At 50.3% G+C, this 26,193-nt stretch overlaps 3 protein-coding genes across 5 annotated transcripts in view; all 3 read left to right on the forward strand.

Moving 5' to 3' along the window:
* Positions 1 to 1,924: 1,924 nt before the first annotated feature.
* Positions 1,925 to 6,915, forward strand: Atp6v0c (ATPase H+ transporting V0 subunit c). Its single transcript, XM_021186288.3, has 3 exons — positions 1,925 to 2,188; positions 5,900 to 6,083; positions 6,174 to 6,915. Exons 1-3 carry the CDS (start codon positions 2,110 to 2,112, stop codon positions 6,376 to 6,378), a joined length of 468 nt encoding a protein of 155 aa, XP_021041947.3. The 5' UTR covers positions 1,925 to 2,109; the 3' UTR covers positions 6,379 to 6,915.
* A 37-nt stretch (positions 6,916 to 6,952) lies between these two features.
* On the forward strand, positions 6,953 to 15,386 carry Amdhd2 (amidohydrolase domain containing 2). 3 transcript variants are annotated; one of them, XM_021186266.3, is made up of 11 exons: positions 7,021 to 7,199; positions 7,449 to 7,585; positions 7,666 to 7,805; positions 12,328 to 12,382; positions 12,501 to 12,713; positions 12,795 to 12,883; positions 12,965 to 13,109; positions 13,181 to 13,288; positions 13,431 to 13,499; positions 14,540 to 14,641; positions 15,123 to 15,386. In XM_021186266.3, the coding sequence occupies exons 1-11, from the start codon at positions 7,117 to 7,119 to the stop codon at positions 15,209 to 15,211; spliced, it is 1,230 nt and encodes a 409-aa protein (XP_021041925.1). In that variant the 5' UTR covers positions 7,021 to 7,116; the 3' UTR covers positions 15,212 to 15,386. The 3 variants fall into 3 exon arrangements, with proteins under 3 accessions (XP_085689458.1, XP_021041925.1, XP_021041926.1); XM_021186267.3 differs by having other exon boundaries at positions 7,146 to 7,244; XM_085833332.1 differs by lacking the exon at positions 7,449 to 7,585 and having other exon boundaries at positions 6,953 to 7,199.
* A 5,091-nt stretch (positions 15,387 to 20,477) lies between these two features.
* The window catches only part of Pdpk1 (3-phosphoinositide dependent protein kinase 1), a 78,466-nt gene continuing 72,750 nt past the window's right edge, over positions 20,478 to 26,193 (forward strand). The window contains exon 1 of the mRNA XM_021185957.2: positions 20,478 to 20,555. The gene's annotated coding sequence lies outside the window, so the exon portion shown is untranslated. The remainder of the gene's footprint in view (positions 20,556 to 26,193) is intronic.

The raw sequence follows: 26,193 nt of genomic DNA on the forward strand, positions 1-26,193 counted from the left end.
CGCACCAAGAAGAACCTACCTAGCACATGGTTAAGCAGCAAAGAATTGTGGGATATTAAGTGCTGAATAGAAAACAAACCAAGAGCCGGGCGTGGTAATCCCAGCACTTGGGAGGCAGAGGCAGGCGAATTTCTGAGTTCGAGGCCAGCCTGATCTACAAAGTGAGTTCCAGGACAGCCAGGGCTACACGGAGAAACCCTGTCTCGAAAAACTAAAAAAAACCAAACCAAACCAACCAAACAAACAAAAAACAAAACCATGGGGACTAAAGCTCTTGTAGAGGACTTCTGTCCAATTCCCAGCACCTACCTGGCATCTCACAGCCATCACTAACTCTAGCTCTAGGGAAATTGACGAGCTCTTCTGACTTCTTCAGGCTCTAGGCACCCAGGAGAAAGCGAGGCGGAGAGGGAGGAAGCACGGGAGATAGCAGTACCGAGGGAGGCCCTGTGTGCTGGCTTAGAAGGGAAGTGTGACCTTGGCAAGGGCAAGGAGCTGGAGAGAGACAGGGTGAAGGCGTGGGGGCAAGAGTGATGATTCCTCTTTTCAAAAGTCAGAATGGAGCAAGAGACGGGTGGAGGAAGGGCTAAAGCTGCTCTCAGTAACGTCCTCTCTGACACGAGGCACACAAAGGCTCTTCCACCGGCCAGTTTAAAGTGTGCTAGACTGGGTTCAGCCAAGGTGGGAAGGGGACACAGGGAGTTTTCTGCTGTGAAATGTGGGACTGAGAATGTAGCAGGATGGGAAGGTGTCTCTGTTGCCTGCATGGAGAAGGTGAGGTATTAGCATTGAGACCACTTGGAGAACCCACTGGTCTTAGAATATGACCTTGAGTTTCAAGGGAGGTCTAGGGCTAGGTTGTGGCTGCTCAGGAGGGAAGGGTAAAGGAAACTAGGCAGCCTGAGTTGATAGGTAGAAGGAAGGCAGGCAGCTGGGGTGAGTAAGCTGCTACAAGGGTATCGGGAGGACAGAGGTAGCCTTAGCCACTCCATTGTTAGGGAAACCAGTCCTCCATCAGTGGTCTAGAAAGGAGGCCTTGCACAGATAGGCTTTGCATGGGTGCTAGAAGGACAATCAGGTCTTTCTGAGACTTTCAGAAATCTGGGTTACCTTTCACAGGTGTCAATGCTGAAAGGCCATCAAGCAGGGTGCCTTTAACCCCCAGCACTCTAGAGGCAGACAAGACGGAACTGGTCTACATGGCAAATTCCAGCGTAACCAGAACTTCACAATGAAACCCCGTTTCAAAAATAAAGTAGAAAAATAAATAGAAAAAGTCATGCCTACGTCTTTGTGGGCAGACATCTATACAAGAGGGGGTCAGGTGAGGGACCCACAACCACCACCGGAATTAAAGGGAATATGGTGGCCCTGAATCTGCAGGAGCCTAGGTATGGAAGAAGGTGACTACAGAACACCTAGGGTTTTTGCACTTTAAAGCCCTGCGAGATGGGGCGTGGTATTCCTGGGGGTTGACGGAGACAGCGAAGCCCAACACGAGGGATTTCTTCTGTTATAGGTTCTGTAGTGCTGCTAGATGTCACTACTTTAACCTGAGTCTTTATGCAGCAGGAGTGCCTGAGGTCCGTGAGCAGGGAACACAGGGAAAACGAACACGGGTACTCGAACACCGGTGAGCTCTGCGCAGCCGCAGTGAAGGCGGGCTAGCGTTCGCTCCACCCTGTATGCTAATATGAGCGCTACGGCCCCGCCCCGGGGCACCGATGATCCCAAAACCCGTAGGGTTCGAGAAGACGACTGCGTGGAGCCGCGGGCCAGCGAAGACCCAGGCAAGGCTGAGCGTTGGGCCCCGGGCCCCGAGGGCTGGTGCCAGGGCCCATAAATTGTCCAAGGGCTGCCGGCGAGCCTGGAGCCTCGCTCCCCCACCGGCGCAAAGTGGTACAGCCCGTGGGGGCGGGGACCAGATCATGTGACGCGAGCGCGGCCGCCATCTTGCTCTGCGGTGCTGGTATTTAGAGCGCAGCGCCTGACTGGCGGGGTCGCCTTCCCATCCGCTGCCTCGACGATCTTCGCTTGCCTCCTCGCTCGCTGTCCCGTTGTCCTAGCCCGCCGCCGCCCGCTGAGCTTGTCCTTTCCCTGCTTGCAGACATGGCTGACATCAAGAACAACCCCGAATATTCTTCGTTTTTCGGTGTCATGGGCGCCTCGTCCGCCATGGTCTTCAGCGGTGAGCATCGCTGCAGGAGGAGCAGGGGATGCCGAAGCGATGCGGGACTCTAGACCGCTGCTCACTGGGGGTTGGGCGTGACGTCACTCTGACGTCATTCCCAGCTATGTGGGTGTCGGGCCTTACGGGCGCAGGTTTAGGGGGGCGGTGGGGACTGATGAATTTGTGGAGCACGGGGCTTGATCCGGCTGCGGGTCTTATCAGCCCGCCCCCTGTGGTGCCTCGCTTCTGTGGGGGTGGGGCGGCAGTGTGGCTGCCATCTTAGTCCGGGGAAGGAGGAATGAGGGTGGGGTGGGGGGCGCGGGGGGCAGCGCGCGATGCTGTGCCCTCTCGCATTCTGCAGGCAGGTGTGACATCACATCTTGAAAGGCGCCAGTCCGTAGGCGGGGGCAGGCCCAGGACGGGAGTCCCTGGCCTCTTGGCTGGAGGAAGCCTGGGTCCCCGCTAAGGTTCACAAGCCCTTCTTTTATGGCGGCCCAGCTGCCCGGGGTCAGGTGGGTCTCTACCCTGGGTGAGGCAGGTGTTTCCGGTTGAGGCTTGTCTCGGTTTCCCAATAGTTCAGTCATCGGTGTGGGTTGGTTAGGAAAACTGGACTGAGGGGTTGGTCCTGGGAACCTGCAAGGACTCCGGTTAGAGCCTATGGAAGTGGGTTTGGCCTAGGTAGGAGCACTTTAGTGGATGGCTGCTGGGGATCTGGGCTTTGAGGTGGGTGGGAGGGTGGCATTAGAGTGCCAGCATTTACACGATTACGTCTTTGATCTTCAGCCCTGGACTTAATGAATGGATGAGTGAATGAATGACCTTCCTCTTCTAGGGGGGTGAGGGGCTGGAACTGGGCGACGCTTCTGTGCCCAGAAAAGGAAAAGCCTAGCAAGGTTCTTGATGGCGCCTTGCTTTTGACGTTGGGCCTTGGCAATTCTTCAGTGTCAAATTTAGTGAAAATTGGCCTTCCTGGGAGAAAAGCTTTGGGCCAGACCCAAGAATGTGGGATTGAGGGAGGTAAGTCACAGCCCCCGGGGACTGGTCTGGCCTGGGCCTCCCCTGGAAGGTCTGGTCTTTGGCTTAACTGACCTCACCCTGCCCCACCCTACCTGGCAAATGGAGAGGCTGGTTCTCTGTGCAGGTACTTGGTGAGTTTGGACTCCAAACAGTGTCTGTTGACTGTAAACACCTGTAGGGTGCAGATTGGGGTAGAGGGTTGTCTGTCAGTGGTGACCTCCCTCCCCTGCCTGGGCCTGTCAGGTGCTGTTGAGAGAGCCCTGCTGTACCCACAGCATTAGAGTAAGTGATCATTTGTGGTGGGAGATGTGGCCTGGACTTCTCCTTCCCTCCTCTCCCACCAGGACTCTCCTCCCCACACTTGAGGTCTCCTTAGAGAAAGCTGCCAGCATGTTTTCCTGCTCTTTGCTCCCCTAGTAATGTGTCCATAGGTTCCCCTATTTTAGCCACCTATGATTAATTTTTGTCACTCATTCATAAATTAATACAGCAAATCTTTCTTGAGTCCTGACTGTGTCCCAGATAGTGGAGGAGTCTCAGGGAACACAGCAATATCCCTGACCATGTGGGTGTCATGCTCTGGTTGTCACCATGGCTCCTGCAACTCCAAATTTCTCCACAGTTCTTTTTCTGCACCCAGCTTCTAGGATCTCTTGTATGAAGACCTTGCATGTACTAAAGCTGGCCACAGGTGTGTCTGCACTATTGCAAGCTGACTGATGCTGACCTCGGCTTTCCTTGCCTGGTCCTTCACACCAACATCTGTCTCACAGTCCTGTGGGGATAGCCTCTTATTTGTCCTGCTGAATTACCTTCTGACTTCATTTTTTTCCTTTTAGGCATGCTATTCTGTAGAATGTCTTGTCCTCCCATTACGTAAAGAAATCCTTCTAGCCTCTGATGTTGCTGCTGGGAGAATTCCAAGCTTCGTCTCAGTGACTGACCCTTGATCTCCCATGGACTTAACTAACCAAGTTTCCAGACCATTGTTCTTTAACGAATCCTTGAGGCCTCCGTTCCATGCTCACAATCTAACTTCCCTTTTTTTCCTTATGACAAATATCCTGTTCTTTCTTCATCATGTTCTCCATGAAACTGCCAGTTACTTCTTTTCTGTATTTTCTGTAACTTCCTCCCTGTATTTGTTGATTTCCTGGAAGTGCCTCCAGACCATACGTCGGCTGCATTACATTAGCATTCTCAGCAGGTCTCCCTTCTGCAGCCTATCATGCTTGCTCTTCTGGGCAGCTGCTACTGTCTGGGCCTGGGCTAATTTTTTTCCTCCTTTTGCCCTGATCTCCGACAGTGTCCCTGTTTTCCATCCTCTATCTTCTTGTCACCCATCCTCAGCTCCATGATCTATACTTTGGGGAAGGACCTGACTCACTTACCTTTCTTGGAGTATCACCTTTTGGGGTACAGAGTTGTGTCGAGATCTCACCTTTACAGTACTGCACGGCAACCTGTATTCTTGGTGTTTTCAAGCATGCCTCAGGAGTGTGAGCCCTTGGAACTCACACCTTCTGTACTAAGTGATACAGCTCAGCATGGACTTGGCTTCCAGTAGGGCCCAAGAAATGTACTGTGACCAGAACGGTTCCAGGAAATATCTCTTGAAGTGGACTCAGGGATTGAAGATGCAAGTCTTTGTTGGACAGTGTCTGGGCATCTAAGAATGCTGTAGAAAAGACAAGCTGTCTGTCTGTCTGCTTCTTCCAGTTGATCTCATCTAGTCCTGTCGTGCATGGTGTCTAAATGTGCTGTCAGGACCTTGCCCTTGGCTTTCCTCTGCTGCTCGCTTTACCACCTTCCCATATACTTGGTCAGTTTCTATGGTTTCTATGCTCTGTTGTAGACCCTCCTCCCTCACCGTAGCTCCCCTAGGTCTTTTCTCTTTCCTTGCTGAATGTGTTGTTGTGTTGGGTCACTGTCTTGTGGTTCCGTGAGATCCATAAGTCATATAGAGGAGGGGCTGGGGCTGTTCATATCCCTCTTACCTCTGGCCCATGTTGTTTTCTGTGTATTGGGTTATACACAACTTCCCCCACAATGGCCATGGTGCCCTGGGCAAAGATTTTGGAGGTTCCAGTGTCAACCATATTAGTAGCTCAGTATTTCTTAAGGGTCTGAGGACAAGTGGCAGAAATGAGAAGAATTGGAGTTCAAGACCTGAAGATAGGAGAGGGAAACAAAGTCCGGGAGGGTAGCAGTCTCTCTTGGAGAGGTTGAAGTGGGGGAGCAGTACCAGAAGAAACAGATATAACTCTGTTGTCCTGTTTGGGAAGGCTTGAAGGCCCCACTGTGGGCAGGGACTGATTGACACTGGAGTGGCCTCTGGGCAGCTGGGATGTAGCTCTTATGCTGGAAGTGCCTGGAGCTTAGGGTGTGGGACTGGGATAGCCAGAGTCTCGAGCAAGGCTCTCCTTGGCCCAGCCGCCTCTTCCATGTGACTATGTTGCCAGAGATCACAAGCTAGGGAAGGGGAGTGCTAGGGAACAAAGTCTGGTTTCACAGCAAACAAGAGCCCCCATGACCACAGGAAGTACTGCAGGCAGAAGTAGAGCAGGAGGTTGGAGGTATGGCTCTGCTAGTGGGAAGAGAAGTGGCTGCTGCTCTTGCTTGGCTGCCTGCCTTGGTTCTTCTAATGGGTGGGAACCTGGGGAGCAGAATGGAAAAAGCTGCTCTGGGCTCACTTACTCTCTCCTCCCACAGCCATGGGAGCCGCCTATGGCACAGCCAAGAGCGGCACTGGCATCGCAGCCATGTCGGTCATGAGGCCAGAGCTGATCATGAAGTCCATCATCCCAGTGGTTATGGCTGGGATCATCGCCATCTACGGCCTGGTGGTGGCAGTACTTATCGCTAACTCCCTGACTGATGGCATCACCCTCTACAGGTGAGCATGGGGCCTGTCCTCCCAGGTGAAGTGCTTCATTGACCTGTGGACAGGCAGATTGCTGACAACCTGTGTCTCTTCTCTCCCCAGGAGTTTTCTTCAACTGGGTGCTGGCCTGAGTGTGGGGCTGAGTGGCCTGGCTGCTGGCTTTGCCATTGGCATCGTCGGAGATGCTGGCGTTCGGGGCACTGCCCAGCAGCCTCGACTGTTCGTGGGCATGATCCTGATCCTCATCTTTGCGGAGGTGCTTGGCCTCTACGGTCTCATCGTGGCCCTAATCCTCTCCACAAAGTAGTCCTTTTCCACCATCAGTCACAGGATAGGATGTAAAGATCACCCCTCCTCATTCCAGAACGAACAGCCTGACACATGCACGGGCAGCTGCCCCTCAGTAGTTGGTCTTGTAAATGTGCAGTGTCCTAGTGCCCATTGTCTGTCGCCCCCGCCTTGCCCCTACTGCTCCGTGCTGTGGACATATGGGCCCACTCATCTCCCACCCAGGCCCCTGACCAGTGACAAAGTCAGCCTCTGGTTACCCCACCCATCGCCCTAGAGTGCTCCTTGTGTATAAGAATGAACTAGAGTTGTCATTTTTCTCTTCACTGGATGTTTATTTATAAAAGATTTGATCTATTCATGCGTCTGTGGAGCAGCTCTTGTCTCCCAACTATATAGTAATCATTAGTAGACTGTTGCCTTGTGGGGTTCCTGTTGCTGAGACTCCTTGGATGGAGCCACCCTGCCCCCAGCCCTGAACAGCCAGGGTGGAGGATAGAGTGCTACTGCTCAGAGCTGGCTCCCAGCTGTGTCCAATAAAAGTTCTCGGATGTGACTGGCTCGTGTTCTGGCGCTTCTGTGGGCGGGCCTGGCAGGGCTTTGTCATCATGTGGTCGTTATCACGTGAGCACCGCGGCCACGTGACAGCCACTTCAGCTGAGAGTCACGTGATGCGATCTGGCCCAGCTTCCGATTACCGCTGCTTCGGGCACTGCCGGCTTGCGCCCAAAGCTAGCTGGGTTCGGCGCGACTCACGATGCGTAGCGGGCAGTGCGCAGAGGGGGCCCCGGTGCTCCAGTTCACCAACTGCCGCATCCTGCGTGGCGGCACGCTCCTCAGGTCTGGGCTGCATGGTGCAGGCTTAGGCTGGGTATAGAGCTGATGGTACGCCAGTGCGGGGTGCAGAGATGGGGATAGTGTAGGGCATAAGCTCTGAAAGGGGCAGGGATGTGGAGGGCAGGACTATCGTGGGTGTGTGGCCGGGACCAAGAAGAATAGTGGGTGCAGGGACAAGCTGGGTGCGAGATAGAACTAGGGTTTGGTTCCAGGGCCTGGTGGTGATCCAAGTGCCTACTACTCTGCCCTCAGGGAGGATCTATGGGTGCGCGGGGGCCGAATCCTGGACCCAGAAAAGCTGTTTTTTGAGGAGAGGCGTATGGCTGATGAGCAGCGGGACTGCGGAGGCCGCATCCTGGCGCCTGGCTTTATCGATGTGCAGATCAACGGTGCGGCCTGGCTCGGGCCAGGGAACCCAGGGCAGGAGCTCTGAGCACTGTGCTACCCCCCTTGTTTTCTGTGGCCACAGGTGGATTTGGTGTTGACTTCTCCAAGGCCACGGAGGACGTGGGTTCGGGGGTCGCCCTAGTGGCCCGGAGGCTCCTGTCCCACGGTGTCACCTCCTTCTGTCCCACCCTGGTCACCTCCCCACCAGAGGTTTATCACAAGGTGAGGAGATGAGGCTGTTCTACCCCTGAGCGAAGGACCACTTCCTTCACCCGAATCTGGGCTTCCTGGACTTGGGTCCGAGGGGGATCCGCCTCACTTTCAGTTGGGTTCTGCCTGGTCTCTGCAACTGCCAGTGTGGTTGTCCTCATGTTTCCGGTCCCCATCTCATCTGCCACGCCCTCCCAACGCCCTGTAGGCAGCCTCTGGGTCTCCTGAACTAAGGTCGCCTGGAATTCTGCCACAGCCATTGTCTCTTGTCTAGCTCTTCCTCCCTAACCTGCTTATGCTGTGTGACTCACATGAAAAAGCCTTTCAGAAAGAGCTGCTGTTGCTGTGTACTGGCTTCTGTCCTCACCCTTCCACCTTCTATCTTAGCAGGAGGTCTGTTGTCTTTGTTCCAATTTTCATGTAAGGCTATCCCACAGTTTTCCCAGTTTTTTTCTTTCTTTTTCTTCTTTTTTTTTTTTTTTTTTCTTCTTTTTTTTTCTGAGACAGGGTTTCTCTGTGTAGGCCTGGCTGTCCTGGAACTCACTTTGTAGACCAGGCTGGCCTCGAACTCAGAAATCCGCCTGCCTCTGCCTCTCGAGTGCTGGGATTAAAGGCGTGCGCCACCACGCCAGGCTAGTTTTCCCAGTTTTAACGAAGCTTGTTTATGTTGCTGTCTTCAACACCATTCAAGAAGAGTTTGTGTGTTCTCTGCGGGTTTATTCCTTAGACCTGAACTCTTGCTTTAAAAACGTGGTATTCTCTTACACAACATAGTTGACGAATTTAGTAAATGAATGCTGTTATCCATACTCGAATGGATTTTCTCTGTTCCTGTTGTCAATCGCCGCAGCCAGTTTTTCTTCCAGGACAGGATCAGGGAGTGTGTGGTTGCCCGTGGCTTCCTTTCTGGGTGTGTAGACACAGAAGCAGAGGAGGGAGCTGTGGGTATTGAGTGTGGGCTGTGCCCTGGCTGCATAGGCGTCACTCTGGCCCCTTGACTTGCCACCCTTGGAAGACTCAAGGCAACCTTACTTCTGAGTCTGTTTCATTGAATGGAGAGTGAGAACAGTCAGTGGGTGGTTGACAATGTCAAGCATTCCTTGAATGTCAACAAGGGATGTCTTTCTGGAACTCTCCCACAGTGCTCCACAGTTACAAGGGCAACCTATGGTCCTATTGCAGAAAGGTACTTGGTTCTCCCAGCTGATCTCTGGCAAAACCCAGAGTCGTCTATGAAGGTGACGGGTGACAGGATGTGCCCCCTTCTACCATTCCCTTGCTAAGCTAAGCTGCTTCTCTTCCCCCCAGGCACATTCCAGCAGCTACAGGTGTGCCAGGTCCTCCCGGGCGGGCGGAAGACCTTGCTCCTGTGAGCCCTGCCCCCATGCTACTTCTCCACTGCTGTTTTTTCTTCATGCAGCAGGCTCAACTGGCAAGGTGCAAGGCTGCGGTTCTCCCAGTAGGAATAGTCCTAAGGTTTTTCACCCTGGTGCCCCACTGTAGTCCAGCTACCTCACAGACTCTCAGAAAACACTTGGGAAGCAGGTAGGAGGTGATGGCTGAGACTGGGCAGCTTTGAGTTTAAAAACGAAATACCCCATTGCATTAGACATCAGGAGACCTACCCTCAAACACCTTCCCTACTATGTCTCCTAATTCCTCCAGGGCCCTTCTCACTGAGGGGCTTGCTCACTTGCCCAGCTACTACTTGGGTATCTTCATCAAGATCCCGTTCATTGAAACCACCTGCTCTTTCTCTAAGGTTTACTCTTCTAGCCTATGTTTCAAGAAGACAGATCTGATGGCTTCACATGGTTTTCTGCTTCAGATCTGTTAGCTGATGAAGGTCAGGCACCTCAGACAGGATGTCTGCCACCCTGCCTACCCCTGATTCATCATTCCCTTCCTCTCCAGCCTCGTTTATCTCCTCGTCTCTGCTGCATGCTCTCACTTTGCCTTTCAAAGTGCTCTTCTAGAAAATTGTGTGTGTGTGTGTGTGAGTGAGTGTATGAGTGAGTGTGAGTGTGTGAGTATATGAGTGAGTGTGTGTGAGCACGAGCGCCTATGTGGGCCTGCATGCATGTAGTGCATGGTATGCAAGCAGATGTCAGGACAATTTGTGGGCATCCTAGCTCTCCTTCCATCTTTTGGATCCTGGGAATTAAACTCAGGTCATGAGATAGCTTGTTGGCAAGTGTGTTTTACCCACTCAGCCATTTTGCCTGCTTTGTTTGTTTGTTTGTTTTTTAATTTGCTTTGAGTTAAGGTCTCAAGAGAGTCCAGATTGTTTTTGTAGTTGAGGCTGGCCCTTTGTCTCAGCCTCATCATGCGTGGCTCTTTGCTTGGGTTTTAAGATACTAAGTCATCTGGTGGTGGCAGCTGCTGCTGCTTCTTTGAAAATTAATCATATTTTTTTTAAAGGTGGAAATCATTTTTTAAAGATCTATTTATTTTTATTATATATAAGTACACTGTAGCTGTCTTCAGACACTCCAGAAGAGGGAGTCAGATCTCACTACGGATGGTTGTGAGCCACCATGTGGTTGCTGGGATTTGAACTTCGGACCTTCGGAAGAGCAGTCGGGTGCTCTTACCCACTGAGCCATCTCACCAGCCCAAGATTAATCATTTTTAATTCTATGTAGGTTTGTATGTGAGTATGTGAGTACTGAGAACTGAATCCAGTCCTGTGCCTCAGAGTAGTACATGATGCTCGTAAGCACTCAGCCATCCTTTTAGCCTTGTCTTTATTCTCTGTTTGTTTGTTTGTTTGTTTGTTTGTTTGTTTGTTTGTTTTTGAGATAGGGTCTCTTTGGGTAGCCCTGGCTATCCTGGAACTCACTGTGCAGACCAGGCTGCCCTAGAACCACAGAGGCCAGCTTGTCTCTACCTTCTGAGTGCTGAGATTAAGGGCGTGTGCCACCACTCCTAGCTATACCTTTGTTTTCCTGATCCACGGTTTGGATTAGAGGTGAAGGTAAGAAAATGTGTGTTTGGGGCTGGCAAACAGCTAAGAACACTTGCTCTTGCAAAGGACTCAGGTTTGGTTCCCAACACCCATATCATGTGGCTCATAACTGCCTGTAACTCCAGTTTCAGGGAATTTGCCACTCCCTCTGGCTCTACAGAAACCAGGCAAGCACGTGGCTTTACAAACATATATGCAAGCACTCATAAACTAAACTTTCGCTGAGTGTGGTGGCACACACCTTTAATCCAGCACTTGGGAGGCAGAGGCAGGTGGATTTCTGAGTTTGAGGCCAGCCCTGTCTCAAAAAACCAAAAAAAAAACAAAAAAACCTAAACTATGGTGCTGAGGGATTGCACTCGGGGCCTTGTACATGCTAAATAGGTGCTCTACCGGTGCAGTACGTCTCCAAGCCCCAAACTACTCGGATCCAGCGACCTGCACTTTACCCTTTTTATTTTGGGAGAGCGTCTCACTTTACTGTAGACTGATCTCTAACTCCTGGGCTCAGATGATCTCCTGTATGGGGACAACAGATGCACTCCACTACACCCAGCTTCTCTAGAGTTAAAAGCAGTGCTGTGTCTCCTATCTTTCGAGACAGGGTTTCTCTGTATAGCCCTGGCTGTCCTGGAACTCACTCTGTAGACTAGGCTGGCCTCAAACTCAGAAATCCACCTGCCTCTGCCTCCCGAGTGCTGGGATTAAAGGAGTGCACCACCATGCCTGGCTCAGCCTGCTCTCTTATAGAACCCAAGACTACCCGCCCAGAGATGGTCCTACACACAAGGGGCCCTTCCCCCTTGATCATTAATTGAGAAAAATGCCTTACAGCTGGATCTCATGGAGGCATTTCCTCAACTGAAGCTCCTTTCCCTGTAATAAATCCATCTTGTATCAAGTTGACACACAAAACCAGCCAGTACAGAGGGTGTCGCTGTTTTGCCTGAGGACTTGTGTAGCTAGAGGGTCTGAAAGGAGGGTTATGGCTATACTGGGTCATCCCCAAGGGCCAAGTAGGTGCTGCTAACTCTTTCCTAAGGCTGTGGCCATCCTGATCAGAGTGGGCTGGGCTGCGGTGCTAAGCCCTATCCCATCTGCACTGAGTTCCTTCCAGCCCTCTGCTTCTGCCCTGTCTTCCTCCTGCTCCCCAACCCCCCATCCTAACCTGTCTTCCTCGTGCCCCTCCCCCATCCCGCGATCCTGGCTTCCTTATTCTGCAGCTTAGGGAGGCTGTAGTAATTTTTTTTTCCCCAAGAGTTTGGCATCTATATTCTAGCTGTTTGGCCAAAGCCACTTTGAAGGCTAGAACAGTTTAGAGCAGTCCTTACGCTTCTGTGGCCTGGGAATGCTTGCACCTTCCGGCCCTTGTGGTAGGTCATCAAGTAGTCCCGGTTGTCATGTCTTCCTGCACCTGAGCCCTGGGGGAGGAGGGCCTTCATCTTCAGCTCCTGTGGGGAAGGCCAGTAGGGCTGGGCTGGGTCAGATGAGGATCTGATCTTGTTGGGCTGTGGCCTCTGGGTGCTGGGCTGTGGGGACAGGGCTTTAACAGCTGGTCCCCCCCAGGTCCTTCCGCAGATCCCTGTGAAGAATGGAGGTCCCCATGGGGCAGGGGTCCTCGGTGAGTGGTTAACTCCTTTCAAAATGCCCAGTTGGGAAGGGAGGGCAGGTTTGAGGGACTGGGGTGGGGCTGCTAGGTGGGAGTGCCTGCTAGAACTACCTCTGTCCCCTTCCCTCAGGGGTGCACTTGGAGGGCCCATTCATCAGCCGGGAAAAGCGGGGTGCACACCCCGAGGCCTACCTCCGCTCCTTTGAAGCCAATGCTTTTCATGATGTGTTGGCCACATATGGGCCCCTGGACAACGTCTGCATTGTGACACTTGCCCCTGAACTAGCCCGGAGCCATGAAGTGATTCAGGCACTGACAGCCCAAGGCATCCGTGTGTCTCTAGGTAAGAGGCCTCTCGTCGGGGTTGTGTCTGCTCATAGTGTTCTGCTGCTGCTGCAGAGACTGATCTCCGGTCCCCACGCAGGGCACTCAGTGGCTGACCTGCAGGCTGCAGAAGTGGCAGTGCAGAGTGGAGCCACCTTCATCACTCACCTCTTCAATGCCATGTTGCCTGTGAGTGTCACACCTACTCCTGGGAGGAAGGGGATTCAGTGGCCCCTGTTGTCACTCAGTCATTCCCTCTGCCCTGCTCAGTTCCACCACCGTGACCCAGGCATAGTAGGGCTTCTGACCAGTGACCAGCTGCCCCCAGGCCACTGCATCTTCTATGGGATGATTGCTGATGGCATACACACCAACCCCGCAGCTCTGCGCATTGCTCACCGGGCCCATCCCCAGGGTGAGTAGCTGGGCAGGGTAGGGAAGGTAGGATAACAGCTGGCCAGGTCCTGAGCCATCTTCTACCCCCAGGGCTGGTGCTGGTCACTGATGCTGTCCCTGCCCTGGGCTTGGGCAATGGCCGCCATACACTGGGACAGCAGGAGGTGGAGGTAGATGGGCTAATAGCGTACATTGCAGGTGAGTGACTCCTGTATCCACATATGTATAGTCCCTTGGCTCCTCCCTGGAGTGGGAGCAGACTTGGGTATGCCCTGTTTGTCCACTGGGCTGCCAGTCCCACAGCAACTCCCTCTTCCAATTCTGGCTCTCTGCTTCCAAGGCACCAAGACACTGGGTGGCAGCATAGCCCCCATGGATGTGTGCGTCCGGCATTTCCTGCAGGCTACAGGTCAGTTGGCTGGTGTTCCTGGGTGTCTGAGGGAAGAGGCTGTATCTGGAGGAAGCTAGAAAGGAGGCAGGGAAATTGGAGCCCTGTGCTGACGTCCTCTATCTACCTTGAACCTGGGAGATGGGGAGGTGTGACTTCTCAAAGATTGAAATGACCGTGCTCATTCCCAAGTAGAGCTCAGGCTATGGAGGAATGGCGAGCAGCCAGTCATTGGAGCCAGGGTGGTGAACAGCGTGAAGCTGTGACCTCGTGCAGCAGCAGGATCACATTGCTCACGGAAAGGCCAAGGACTAGACCTGTGGGATAATGGCAATCTGCAGGGGCAGTATGAACAGGGTGGGGTGAAACTGGCTTCCTGGGACTTTGAGCAGGTTCTGCAGGGACCTCCCAGATATTTGGCAGCATCTCAAGGTTGAGTGTCACTCTGAATGTGGGCAAAGTCAGGGTCGCATTTAGAGAAAATAGGCTGGGGATGGCCTGGCAAGAAGTGATACAGGAAAGGGAATCACTGGGCTTCAGGGTAGGCCTTGCTAAGAATACAGGGTCCCATTTGGCAGCTGCATTGGTGGCCTTGGTTGGCCCAGGTATGGCTTTTTTATTAGAAGTAGGCAAGCGGGTCTATGATCATACAACACTGAATACACCCTAACTGATGCCCCATGTCTAGTCTGTTGAAAGTATAGGTTCGAGCCGGGCGGTGGTGGCGCACGCCTTTAATCCCAGCACTTGGGAGGCAGAGGCAGGCGGATTTCTGAGTTCGAGGCCAGCCTGGTCTACAAAGTGAGTTCCAGGACAGCCAGGGCTATACAGAGAAACCCTGTCTCGAAAAACCAAAAAAAAAAAAAAAAAAAAAAGTATAGGTTCCCTTCAGGGCTGGAGAAGGGAGAGATGAACAATGTCTCCTCCAGCTAAGGGGCGTTAGGGACCATCCTAAGCTGCTGCATAATCCTGGGCCATTCCCAAGCCTACCCTAAAAGCTGAAACTTGGACTTGCTCGTGGGAAGGGTTGTGGATGCTCACCATGGTGTGTTCCTGAGCAGGCTGTAGTGTGGAGTCGGCCCTGGAAGCTGCCTCCCTCCACCCTGCCCAGATGCTGGGGCTGGAGAAGACCAAGGGGAGCCTGGACTTTGGTGCTGATGCAGGTGAGTTCCCATACAGGGGTTGAGTCTGGGGCTGCTCCCAGCACAGACAACTTATAGTTGGTTCTGTCCTACCATGTGAGTCCCAGGGTTCAAACTAAGTCAGGCTTGGAGGCAAACCACACCTCCCCATCTCCTTTATGGACTCAGTCATCTGCTGACTGGCCCTTACTTTTTTGTTTGTTTTGTTTTTGAGATGGGGTCTGATTATATAGCCCTGACAAACTTGCAGTCCTGCCTTATAGGATGACATGTGCTACGACACTTGCTTTTGGCCTGGCTTTCTGGCATATAACATCAGGCCATGTGAGGGTTACAGGGACCCCCACTGTGCCAAATTGATACTCTTGCTTCCAGATCCCCCACCAGTCCAGATTACATTCCTAGACAGCCTCAGTTTTCTCCCTGGGCTGAGTTGTGAATGACCCCGCAGTAGGGTATGGGCCACTCCACTGTCTCCTCTCATCCTCTGGTTCTGCCGTAGACTTTGTGGTGCTCAACGACACTCTCCATGTCCAGGCCACTTACATCTCTGGTGAACTGGTGTGGCAGGCAGAGGAAGCTGGGCCGTGACTGAGGGTCTTGGCTGGAAAGAACACTTGGAGAGGCCAGGCAGTCCGCGGAGCTGGTCTCCAGGGAGCAAGCTGAGAGCCCTGCCCTATGTCTAAAACAGAACCTCAGTCATCACTCCTGGAGGGGAGGCAGTGGCTTGGATAAATACAGACAGTGGGACTTGCCTTGTCTGCGTCATGCTTTGAGCTATGCTTGTGTTCAGTGGGCTGCTGGTGTTTCCGCTGGTGCCCTGAGAGCTGGGATGGGGTTTAACTTGGGACCTGGAAGAGTTGGATGCTGTACGGGAGCTTCTCTGTAGATCTGTAGCTTGTCTGTCAGATCTGTCTAGAGGCCTGTAGACCTCCAGGAAGGTGTTAGGGTTGGAAGTGGTTAGGGGAGTTTGAGGGGAAGCCCCTGGATGAAGCTGGAGACAGTGATGGGTGGCTGACCCTGAGCTAGATGGCAGATGGAGACCATAGCTCCAAGCTCTCCACTGCAAAGTTCAAATGTAACCATGCTGGCTTGGGGCCTGGGGTAATTTAGTAGTGAATGCTGGAATGGGTGCCCTAAGGGCCTCCAATTTGGGCCCAGGACTCCACCCACTGCTCCCTGACCTGCCAGACCTGCCTGGCACCATCTTAGAGAATCAAAAGTTTCATTCCCTGTGGCGGTGTTTTTCAAAGACCCCAAATGGCTTTGACAAGCCTTGCCTCATTACCATGTTTGGCTCTGGCATTCCCTAGCTAGTGCTTGTGGGCAGCTCTGGGCCTTGTGGCTCTGTTTGTCCTGTTAGGCCCACCTGGGCAAGAGCACCCTAGCCTGACGTCCTCCCGCTCGGGGAATGTGGTTTATCAGGCTTCCTGGAAACGTCACTGTACAAGCTTTGGGGATTCTTTGGACTCTAAGAATGGCTGCCATGTGTGAGTATGTGCCAGAGGTTGGAGGTCAGGTCTGGGAAATTTTGCATTTGGGTCCTGAGGTAGGTAGGTGAGTCTTTCCCCCTGTCATGTACATTATACCTTGGAATAGGAGGTTGCAAACAGATGTCCTAGGTCACTTGTATATAGGTCCCATTGAAGGAACTGATTTCAGGCCAGAGCTTGAAATAATATTTTAAAAAGGGAAGAAAGAAAATGAAAATATGCAGACAAAATAAGATGCTCTTGGACCTCCCACTGTCTGAGAGCAACAGTCTGGGGAGAGTAACTTGGTAGGCAGGGGCACATGAGGACCAGCCACCACCATGAGGAGAGAGGTAAGTAAGAGAACCTGGGTCTGTGCCATAGCCACACCCCTCCATGACTGACCAACTCTTGGAGTGTGACAAGCACAAAGGACAGGGGGAGCATGTGTCACGTGAGGCCAGTCCAGCAGGACTCAGCAGCCTGTGGAAACCTCCTACTGGTGGAAGGTCTCACTCTCAAACTCTTCATGAATGTTGACCAGGACTCAGCCTGAAGGGTCAAGGTGCAGTTCTGTAGTGGAGAGCTTGTCTGACATGCACGTAGTCCTGAGTTCTATTTCTAGTACAAAGCTGGCCCTGCTCTGCCCAGGTCCACTTTCAGTGGATTCATGAAGCTGCGCTGGATAGACAGTCAAGAGGGGCTCAGATGAGTGAGCTGTGTGTTGTGGGGTTGCCCAGAAATGATGGAGCTAGCACTGGGAAGGTTGGGAGGCTGGAGAGACTGCCTCAGCAAAGGACAGAGTCAAGCAGGGTTGCCTGTTGGCAGAACAGCTGGGAGAAGGCTCTGTGGTTCTGGAATTGCAATTAGGAATTTGAATTATTCTTTTCTTTTTTTTTTTTAAGTGGGCAGTGGTGGTACATATATTTAATCCCAACACTTGAGAGGCAGAGGCAGGCAGATTTCTGAATTTGAGGCCAGCCTGGTCTACAAGTAAATTCCAGGACATCTAGGGTTACACAAAGAAACCTTGTTTCAAAATAAAGCAAAAAACAACAAACAAACAAAAAGATGGGGCTGGAGAGATGGCTCAGTGTTTCAGAGCACTTATTGTTTGTGCAGAGAACCTGTGTTCAAGCCCCTGCACCTATGTCAGTGGCTTGCTTAGGACTCAGGGTTCCTGTGCTTTGACTTTTCTGGCCCGTGAGGGCACCCGTACATCCCTACACACAGACATGCTCACATACGTAGAATTAGAAATAATAAGAACAAATCTTTAAAGAGTATAAAGTTGCTCAGCATAGTTGTACATGCTGGTAATTCCCTTGGAAGGCAGAGGCAGGAGGACCAGGAGTTCAAGGCTCACCGTACCTGTGTATCCAGTTGGAGGTCAGCCTAGGTAGCACAGTCTCAGCAAACCGAGATGGCTTGTGTAGCCACGGCTTGCCTGATTCCCCTTTCTCCACCTTCAGGTGTGCACCACACAGCCATTGTATTTGGTGCTGAAAGTTGAGTTCAATGTCTCATGATAAGCAAGCAGTCTCAACTGAGCTACATCCCCACACCCAAAATTTACCACTTCATCCACTTAAAAAAATGTTTTTAATATGCCTTTAATCCTAGCACTCAGGAGGCAGAGACAGAATCTCTGTGTTTGAGCCTGATCTACAGAGTGAGTTTTAGGGCTATGTAGAGAGACCTTATCTCAAAAAAAAAAAAAAAAAACAGTTTTAAAATTAAAAAAATAAAATGTTCATTTATGTGCATCCGGGTGCCAAGGAGGCCAGGAGAGAATGTCAGGTCTCCAGGTGCCCAAGGAGGCCAGGAGAGAATGTCAGGTCTCCAGATGCCCAAGGAGGCCAGGACAGAATGTCAGGTCTCCTGGAGTGAGTGTTACAGAGGATGGATGCTGGGAGCTGAATTCAGGTCCTGTTGACCACAGAACTATCCATTTCATCAGGTCTCTTAGCCAGTTAAAAGCTTTACCTATGTACACATGTATATGTGTATAGGCATCTGCCACTGGAGGAGACTGGAAGCATGGGTTATCCTGGAAGCTGCTGATAATAGATGTGAGGACTGAATTCGGGTCCTTTATTAAGAGCAGTGCTTTTAACCTCTGAACCAGTCCTTCAGCCCCTGTCACCACCACTCTCTCTCTCTCTCTCTCTCTCTCTTTTTTTTTTTTTTTTTGGTTTTTCGAGACAGGGTTTCTCTGTATAGCCCTGGCTGTCCTGGAACTCACTTTGTAGACCAGGCTGGCCTTGAACTCAGAAATCCGCCTGCCTCTGCCTCCCGAGTGCTGGGATTAAAGACATGCGCCACCACACCCGGCTACCACTCTCTTTTTATTTTGAGTGTGGATACTCAGCCTGCACTCATGTCTGAGCACCACATAGGTACTGTTGCAGTGCCTGGGGAGGCATTGGATCCTCTGGGGGACTGAAGTTAGATGGCTATTAGCTGCCATGTGGGTGTTGGGAATTGAACCAGGTCAGCAAGCACTCTTAGCCACTGAGCCATCTCCAGTCCCACTTTAACCACTCTTAATTGTAAAGTTCTGTAGCTATACGCATTCACCACACCATTATCTCCAGAACTTTTACTTTCCAAACATACTCTGTCACTGGCATTAGTCCCCTACTGCAATCACAAGCTCGCCCTTGTTGATGGCTCAGAGCTGGAGGGCTATTCACAGAAAGTTGTGCCAATTACTTCAGCCTGGGGTTTCTGGGGCACAGTTGCTGCCCCAGCCTTAGGTGATTTTGGTACGGCATCAGACGTGCCTGTGGTATGGGTGTGGATTGGGGGACAGCCCACTCCCTGAGGTTAGCTGAGTCACCTTAGTGGTAGTGTGCAGAACAAGTTGGGGAGCAGAACAAGTGCTCCCGAGACACCTGGTGGAGGCGGCCAGTTATACCCAGTGTGTCCGGGAGGCAAAGGCTTGGGTACTGCAGAAAGTATGGGTGCCATCTGGCGGCGGGAGCTGTGCAGCAGCCTGCGAGGTTCAGTTGAACTCAGGTTTGAGACCCGCGCGCCAAATGACCCAACCGTGTCCTTTTACCTCCAGTGTCATGGCAACATGGTGTTCCTAAGACCCGCTGATGATTCCTGAAGAGGGGTCCAGGTCATCCGTGACAGAAATTACTCCTAGTTTAGAGTCGGGTGTGGCCAGCGACATTAACCACCCAGGCAGGCTCCAGCAGGATGGAGGAGTGGCTCACCCCAGCGGGTGGGTGCAGCAGGGTTCCACGGTGGTCACACCCACCGCCGGAGGCTCCCCCACTCCCCCTTCCAAGGTCCAATCACAACGTCCGCGGTCCAAGGCACAGAGCTGTGGGACCGGTGAAACCCTTGGACTTAGCTAAAGGAACAGACATAGGCAGAGTCCATTTGTAAGCGGAGTCAGCACGCCTTGTAGCATCAAGCAGGACCTGTGGTACCCCTGAATCCTTCCTTCATTTCAGGGTCCCTTGGCCGGCCAGCTGGAGTGCCCGGGTGGCATTTGTAAGGAAAGAGTACCATGAGTTCCAGGACAGCCAGGGCTATACAGAGAAACCCTGTCTGGAAAAACCAAAAAAAAAAAAAAAAAAAAAAAAAGGAAAGTGTACTGTGAGGGGCTCCAGAGAGACCTGTCTTTTCCCCGTGATAATAGCCAGGGTGTCGTGCTTGTTTTAATGACCCAGATTGCAACTTACTTTTAATGGTTTTTGTCAAAAAGAACACACTTTCAGTGGAGAGTTTTCCAGGTGGGACCCCTTGTTTGGGGAGATGCAGCAGACCTGGCAGGCAGACATCTCCGTGGGAGGAGCTGAGGTCTACAGCCCATTCTGTAGCAACAAACATTTAGACCTCGCAACAATGACTGGGATGTTTGCTTTTTTTTTTTTTTTTTTTTTTTTTGGATTGGGGGACAGAGTCTTATTTAGCACAGCACAGACTTAAGCTTGCTGTGTATCTGAGACTATCCTTGAACTGGGATTCTTCTGCCTCTGGATTTGAAGACACAGGCTACTACACTCATTTGTTGCTGCATCTTGACACAGCCGGCAGAAACCTGAGCCTAACTGTAGGTCTGGGCCACTTTTGTGCTCCTAACTCCAAAACATCTTGTAATGTTTTGGAGGTAATTTGTTACATAGCAGAAAGTATTTAATAGTCCAGTTGTGCCACATTGGTGGAAGTTTCTAATCTCAGAACCCCAGTTTCCTCACTCCTACATGAGGATCGGTTAGGACAGAGAAACAGGGTGAACCATGTGTAGCCAGTGTTGTGTGCACACCAGACATGTTCCAGCCCCTTCTAAGATGGTTCCCATCATCCTCTTGCCCTTCCATGACCTCACAATGTCACCTCAAGCCACTGCATACTTAGCTTCAAGATACTCTGACCCAAGAGATTCTGGGAAGGGAAAGACAGTCCCTCTCCCTCAACTTGGGTACCAATGAGCTGAACCAGGCCAGGTAAGACCGTCTCCCCTCCTGTTCATTGTCCTAAGGTGGGCAGCCAGACACTTCCCACACAGGTGCTCTGTCTTTACAGAGATAAGAGGAGTTATACCTGGTTAAGGCTAGCTTAGGTCTTCCCTGCATGAAGATCCTGGAGACTGAGAATTGCCCTCCAGCCTTCTGCTTCCTTCCTCTGCTCCAGTCACCTGCACACTTACCTTTAAAACATTTGAGTGTGTGGGTGGCAGGGGAGGTATGTCTCTGTGTGTGTGTGTTGGGGGGGGGTAGTACACGTGTTTGTGGAGTATGTGCCCATGAGTACAGGCAGAGGCCAGAAATGTTGGATCTCCCTAGAGGTAGAGCTACAGACAGTTGTGAGCTGTCTGATTGGGTGCTGGGAACTGAGCTTGGGTGCTCCGCAAGATGGACTCAGGAATTAACTTAGGTTCTCGTGTTTGCAAAGCAAGTATTTTTCCAACTAAACCATTTCCTGATGCCTCAGGCTTTCATTTTGATTTTAACTTTACATCAATTTACTGGAAACTGAACTTGTAGAGGTAGATCGAGGGCCTAACTCCATTCAAGTTGCTAAGTTTGATTCCCAACATCACACTGTGCATAAAAACTTTATATAAACTAAAACCAAAAAACCCACAACTTTTGAAAAACAGGTTTTGGGCTGGAGGGATGGCTCAGCGGTTAAGAGCACTGACTGCTCTTCCAGAGGTCCTGAGTTCAATTCCCAGCAACCACATGGTGGCTCACAACCATCTGAAATGGGATCTGATGCCTTCTTCTGGTGTGTCTGAAGACAGTGACACTGTACGCACATAACATTAAAAAAAAATCTTTAAATAAATAAATACCAGGCCTCACAGGCCTTTAATGCTAGTATTCAGGAAGATCTCTATGAGTTCAAGCCTAGCCTGCCATACATAATGAGTTCTAGGCTGTTCAAGGCTGGATATTAAATTTCTACCTTAAAAAGAGAAGTGCCTTGGTGTGAGAAGTAGCCGTAGGTTCCCTTGTGAGGGGTCTGGGTGACATAACTCAAGGTCATCATGATCAGCAGGTGCCTTCACACTACCTCAGCCATCTTGCCTGTCCTTCACGCCTGTATTGGAGGAAAAATCTCCACTGTATTTTTTCTCCCCTTTGGCAGGGTTTCACTCTGTGACCAAGGTTGGCCTTGAACTTGAGATCCTCCTACCTTACCTGTCAGTGTGCTAAAGCTAGAGGCGTGCCACCGAATCTCACTTTTGCCCTGCTAGAGAATGAACCTTGGGTCTCATTCAGGTCGGCCCAGCACTCTGCCTCCGAGCAGTTTTTCCCAGCAACACGCCTCACTTTCTGTGGATCATTAAAAAAGTATTTTACATGTATTTATGTATGTATGTGTGGCACGTGTGCCGCAGCCTGTATGTGGTGGTTAGAGGACAATTAGGTCCCAGGGACTGAACTCAGGTCACCAAGCTTGGCAGCAAGTACCTTTACCTGCAGAGCCATTTGCTAGCTATTGTTGGATTTAAATCTGTTTATTAACTTGCTTCTTTTTTATTATTTTGAAAAAAAAAAACACCTGGGTTTGACTTTTTTGAAACAGGGCTTCACTGTGTGACCCTGACTGGTCACTCACTTTGTAGACCAGGCTGGCCTGAGTTTGACAGATGTGCCTGCCTCTGCTTCCCGGGTGATGGTTTAAATGCGTGTGCCTCCTCCACACCTGGCATGGCTGGCTTCTTTGACTTTACTCTGTCTCTGTTAGAACTTTGATCTGTTTCTTGTAGTAAGTGCATATAAATGTCCAGGATCAACAGGGGATTGTATGTGTGTGTGTGTGTGTATGTGTGCATTTACATGTGTATGTGCATACATGTGGAGACCTAAAGTTGACACCGGGTATCTTCTTTGAGTTCCTGATTCTATTTAGGCAGGCTCTTTAAAATGAATTCAGAGCTTACTAATAGGCTAGTTTAGCTAGCTAGCTCCAAGAATCTTCTGTCTTTACCTCTTGAGTGTTGATTGAGTACCTGCCTAGCTTCTAAGTGAGTTCATGCCTATGAGGTAATGTTCCTATGCACTGAGTCATTTCCTCTTCCTTGTTTTATCTTTTTAGTTTAGTAGTACAATGATTTTTTAAAAGATTTATTTATTTTATGTATATGAGTACACTGTAGCTGTACAGATGGTTGTGAGTCTTCATGTGGTTGTTGGGAATTGAATTTTTAGGGCCTCTGCTTGCTCCAATCAGCCCTGCTCGCTCAGTCCCTGCTCGCTCTGGCCCAAAGATTTATTTATTATTTTACATAAGTACACTGTAGCTATCTTCAGATGCACCAGAAGGGGGCGTCAGATCTCATTATGGGTGTTTGTGAGCCACCATGTGGTTGTTGGGATTTGAACTCAGGACCTTGGGAAGAGCAGTCAGTGCTCTTAGCTTCTGAGCCATCTTGCCAGCCCAGTACCAAGGATTAACCCTAGTATACCTACTAGAGAAGCGCTCTACTGCTGAATTGTATCCTCAGCCCTCATTTATTTTACAATCAAGACATTGATCCTTCATTCTTTTTTTTTGTTGTTGTTGCTGTTTCTCCTCTTCCTCCTCTTCCTCTTCCCCCTTCTTCCTTCTTCTTTTTCCAAGACAGGATTTCTCTGTGGAGCCCTGGCTGTCCCAGAACTCATGCTGTAGACTAGGCTGGCCTTGAACTCAGGCATCTGCCTGCCTCTAACTCCTGAGTGTACCACTTGGCGAGATATATCTCGCCAGGTGGTATATATGTATGTATGTATACACACACACACACACACACATATATGTATGTATATATATGATCTTAACATAGAACATAGATACATCATTTTCCTCTTCCCTCTTAGACCCTCCATGTACCTTATCCCTTGTTCTTTGAGTTCATGGTCTTTTTCTGTCCTCTGTGCTGCCAGGACTAAGGATTGTGTTGCTCAGTGATAGATCATTTACCTGGAAGAGGTGAGAATGTGGGCATAATCCTTAGCAACACAAGCCAATAGTAAACAACGATGGGGTCACAAATATTCTTCCCAGCTTTATATGTATGAGTGAGAGTTCCGAAGTGTGGCCGATGAGTTCCTGCCTCAGTGTCTTGAATACCGGGATTTCAGAAGTTAGTCGCCATGCCCAGCTCCATTTTATCAATTTTGATTTGCATCAGTAATTAGAAGTGGAAATCGTGGGCCTGGAGAGGTGGCTCAGCATTAAGAGCACTGTGCTCTTCTCGAGGACCAGGTTCAATTCCCAGCACCCACAGGGCAGCTTACAGCCATCATTAACCTCCCTGGGCACTGCACACATATAGCACTCATACATACATTCAGGCAAAACACCTAGACACAAAGTTAAGAAACAAAACAAAAACAAATAGTTCTAAAAAGATTGTAATAGGCTGGGTGTGGTGGCGCACACCTTTAATCCCAGCACTCAGGAGGCAGAGGCAGGCGGATTTCTGAGTTCGAGGCCAGCCTGGTCTACAAAGTGAGTTCCAGGAAAGCCAGGGCTATACAGAGAAACCCTGTCTCGAAAAACCAAAACCAAAACCAAAAAAAAAAAAAAGAAAAGACTGTAATAAAATCAGTACCCTCCCTGTCTTCTTGCTTTTCATGTCCACCTTTCTAGGTGGTATCTTTATATCGAGAGTCATCATTTGTGGTTAAATATTGCTTTTCTGCTGAGTATCCTGCCACAGTTCCAGCCTCATGTCCAGAGAACCTGATGATTCAGGGCTGAGTCAGTACCTGATCATGTCTGTAAATATCTCTCACAGCAGGAGAGGCACTGAAAAAGAGGCTCCAACTATGGATGTGTAATCTTTCTAGTAGAGTTTTTTGTTTGTTTGTTTGTTTGCTTTGTTTCATTTTACTGGAGTTTTCTTTATGTCAGCTTCTCAGCTCAACTCTCTCTAGGAAATAGGAGAATCATCTAAGGATTTTTCTGGAGTACTCTGGAAGCCTGCTTGCTTAGGGTCTGGGTGCTTCCTGCCTATAGCTCTGATCTTGGCACTTGTCCCTTTAAACCTCTTCCTCACAGGACTTACCACCTTCTAATATGCTGTATAATTGCTTATTCAGCTAGCTCTCTCCCCCAGTCCTGATTAGTCTCAATTCCACAGAAGGGCTTTCTGTGCTTTTTCACTGGTGAATTACCAAGCAACAGGGGAGGCTATTTGTGCTTGCAACAGGGGAGGCTCAGTGACTGCTGAATGGACACGCAAGACCTGGGACCTGGGACCTCCCTACACTCCATTCCTGTGCATTCTTTGTTTCCTCTAGCTCTCATGTCTTCTTTCTTGGTTTGCCCCTTTATTTGTTTATATTTGGTGGAACATGTCCTTCAGTAATTTTCTGAGAAAGGGAGTCTCTCTCTCTCTCTCTCTCTCTCTCTCTCTCTCTCTCTCTCTCACACACACAACCAGAGTATCTGTATTTAGCTATCACTACTCAGTGGTTACCATTGACTCTGGCAAATTATTTTATGTGTAAAATGGCAATGAAAATCTCAGCACTCAGGAGGCAGAGGCAGGCAGATCTCTGAGTTCAAGGCCAGTCTGGTCTATAGAAGTCTACAGAGGGAGTTTCAGGACTTCCAGGGCTACACAGATAAACCCTGTCTCAGGGAAAAAAAAATGATAATGAATATAAACCATGCATCCCAGGAGGCTGTATGGGGAACTAAAGAAGATTAATCATATAAAATGGTTAGTGTTGCCGGGTGTGGTGGCACATGCTTTTAATCCCAGCACTTGGGAGGCAGAGGCAGGCGGATTTCTGAGTTCGAGGCCAGCCTGGTCTACAAAGTGAGTTCCAGGACAGCCAGGGCTACAGAGAAACCCTGTCTTGAAAAACCAAAAAAACAAATAAAAAAAACCCAAAAAACCAAACGGTTAGTGTTTTCTCAAGACAAGCAAGCCCCAAATAAAATGGAAAGGATTGGGAAGCGGTTGAGCAGAGTTGACTACTAGTTGGGCACTTATGTTCTGTGACTTAACTAACTCGGAGAGTGTGATTGCTCACTGCAGCCTTAGTCTCCTTACAGGGGTGGCCTGCTCCTGGGGCCACCAAGTGGTGAAAGTTAATACTGCTTTCACTGCTTGGCAGGTAAACCATTCAGAATAACGATGACACAGTCTTCAAAGGTGTGTGCTGGCAAGAGCGCCATCAACATCCAGCTTGTCCTTGTGTGTTCTAAGGATGAGACTATAACATGGGATGCTCTTTGTGGAACAGGGCAGGCAATTTAGCAGCAATGAACTGCACTTTGACCCACTAATTTCATATGCTACAAATTTATCCAAGAAAGCAAGTTAGGTGTGTCTGGATTTTGGTGTAGGCTTGGTTCATAAGAACAACAACAAAATTAAACTAGGAACCATTTTAATGTTTTGCAATGTTAGAGATCTGTCACTATGTGGATCTCTAAACAACCCACCTGTGAATGGAAGGTTTCTTCAACAGAGTCTGAGGCAGGTGGGTAATCAGGAGAGCCATGTGGGGCACAGAATGATACCATGTTCAGAGCAATGGAAGGATGGGTCAAACCAGCATGGGTAGCACGAGACTTCTGGATATTAGGGGTTATGGTCCCCTGTTGTTTTAAATCAATACCCCCTCTCCCATGGGA

Source organism: Mus caroli, unplaced genomic scaffold (assembly GCF_978045245.1).
Source record: "Mus caroli unplaced genomic scaffold, Mus_caroli_1 scaffold_18, whole genome shotgun sequence".
In the NCBI taxonomy this organism is placed as follows: Eukaryota; Metazoa; Chordata; class Mammalia; order Rodentia; family Muridae; genus Mus; species Mus caroli.

Coding starts and splice junctions, on each gene's coding strand:
- Atp6v0c (XM_021186288.3), top strand. CDS start 2,110: ATGGCTGACATCAAGAACAACCCCGAATATTCTTCGTTTTTCGGTGTC. Junction 2,189..5,899: donor GTCCGCCATGGTCTTCAGCG/GTGAGCATCGCT, acceptor CTCCTCCCACAG/CCATGGGAGCCGCCTATGGC. Junction 6,084..6,173: donor GATGGCATCACCCTCTACAG/GTGAGCATGGGG, acceptor TTCTCTCCCCAG/GAGTTTTCTTCAACTGGGTG.
- Amdhd2 (XM_085833332.1), top strand. CDS start 6,968: ATGTGGTCGTTATCACGTGAGCACCGCGGCCACGTGACAGCCACTTCA. Junction 7,200..7,665: donor CGTGGCGGCACGCTCCTCAG/GTCTGGGCTGCA, acceptor CTGTGGCCACAG/GTGGATTTGGTGTTGACTTC. Junction 14,642..15,122: donor GGACTTTGGTGCTGATGCAG/GTGAGTTCCCAT, acceptor GTTCTGCCGTAG/ACTTTGTGGTGCTCAACGAC.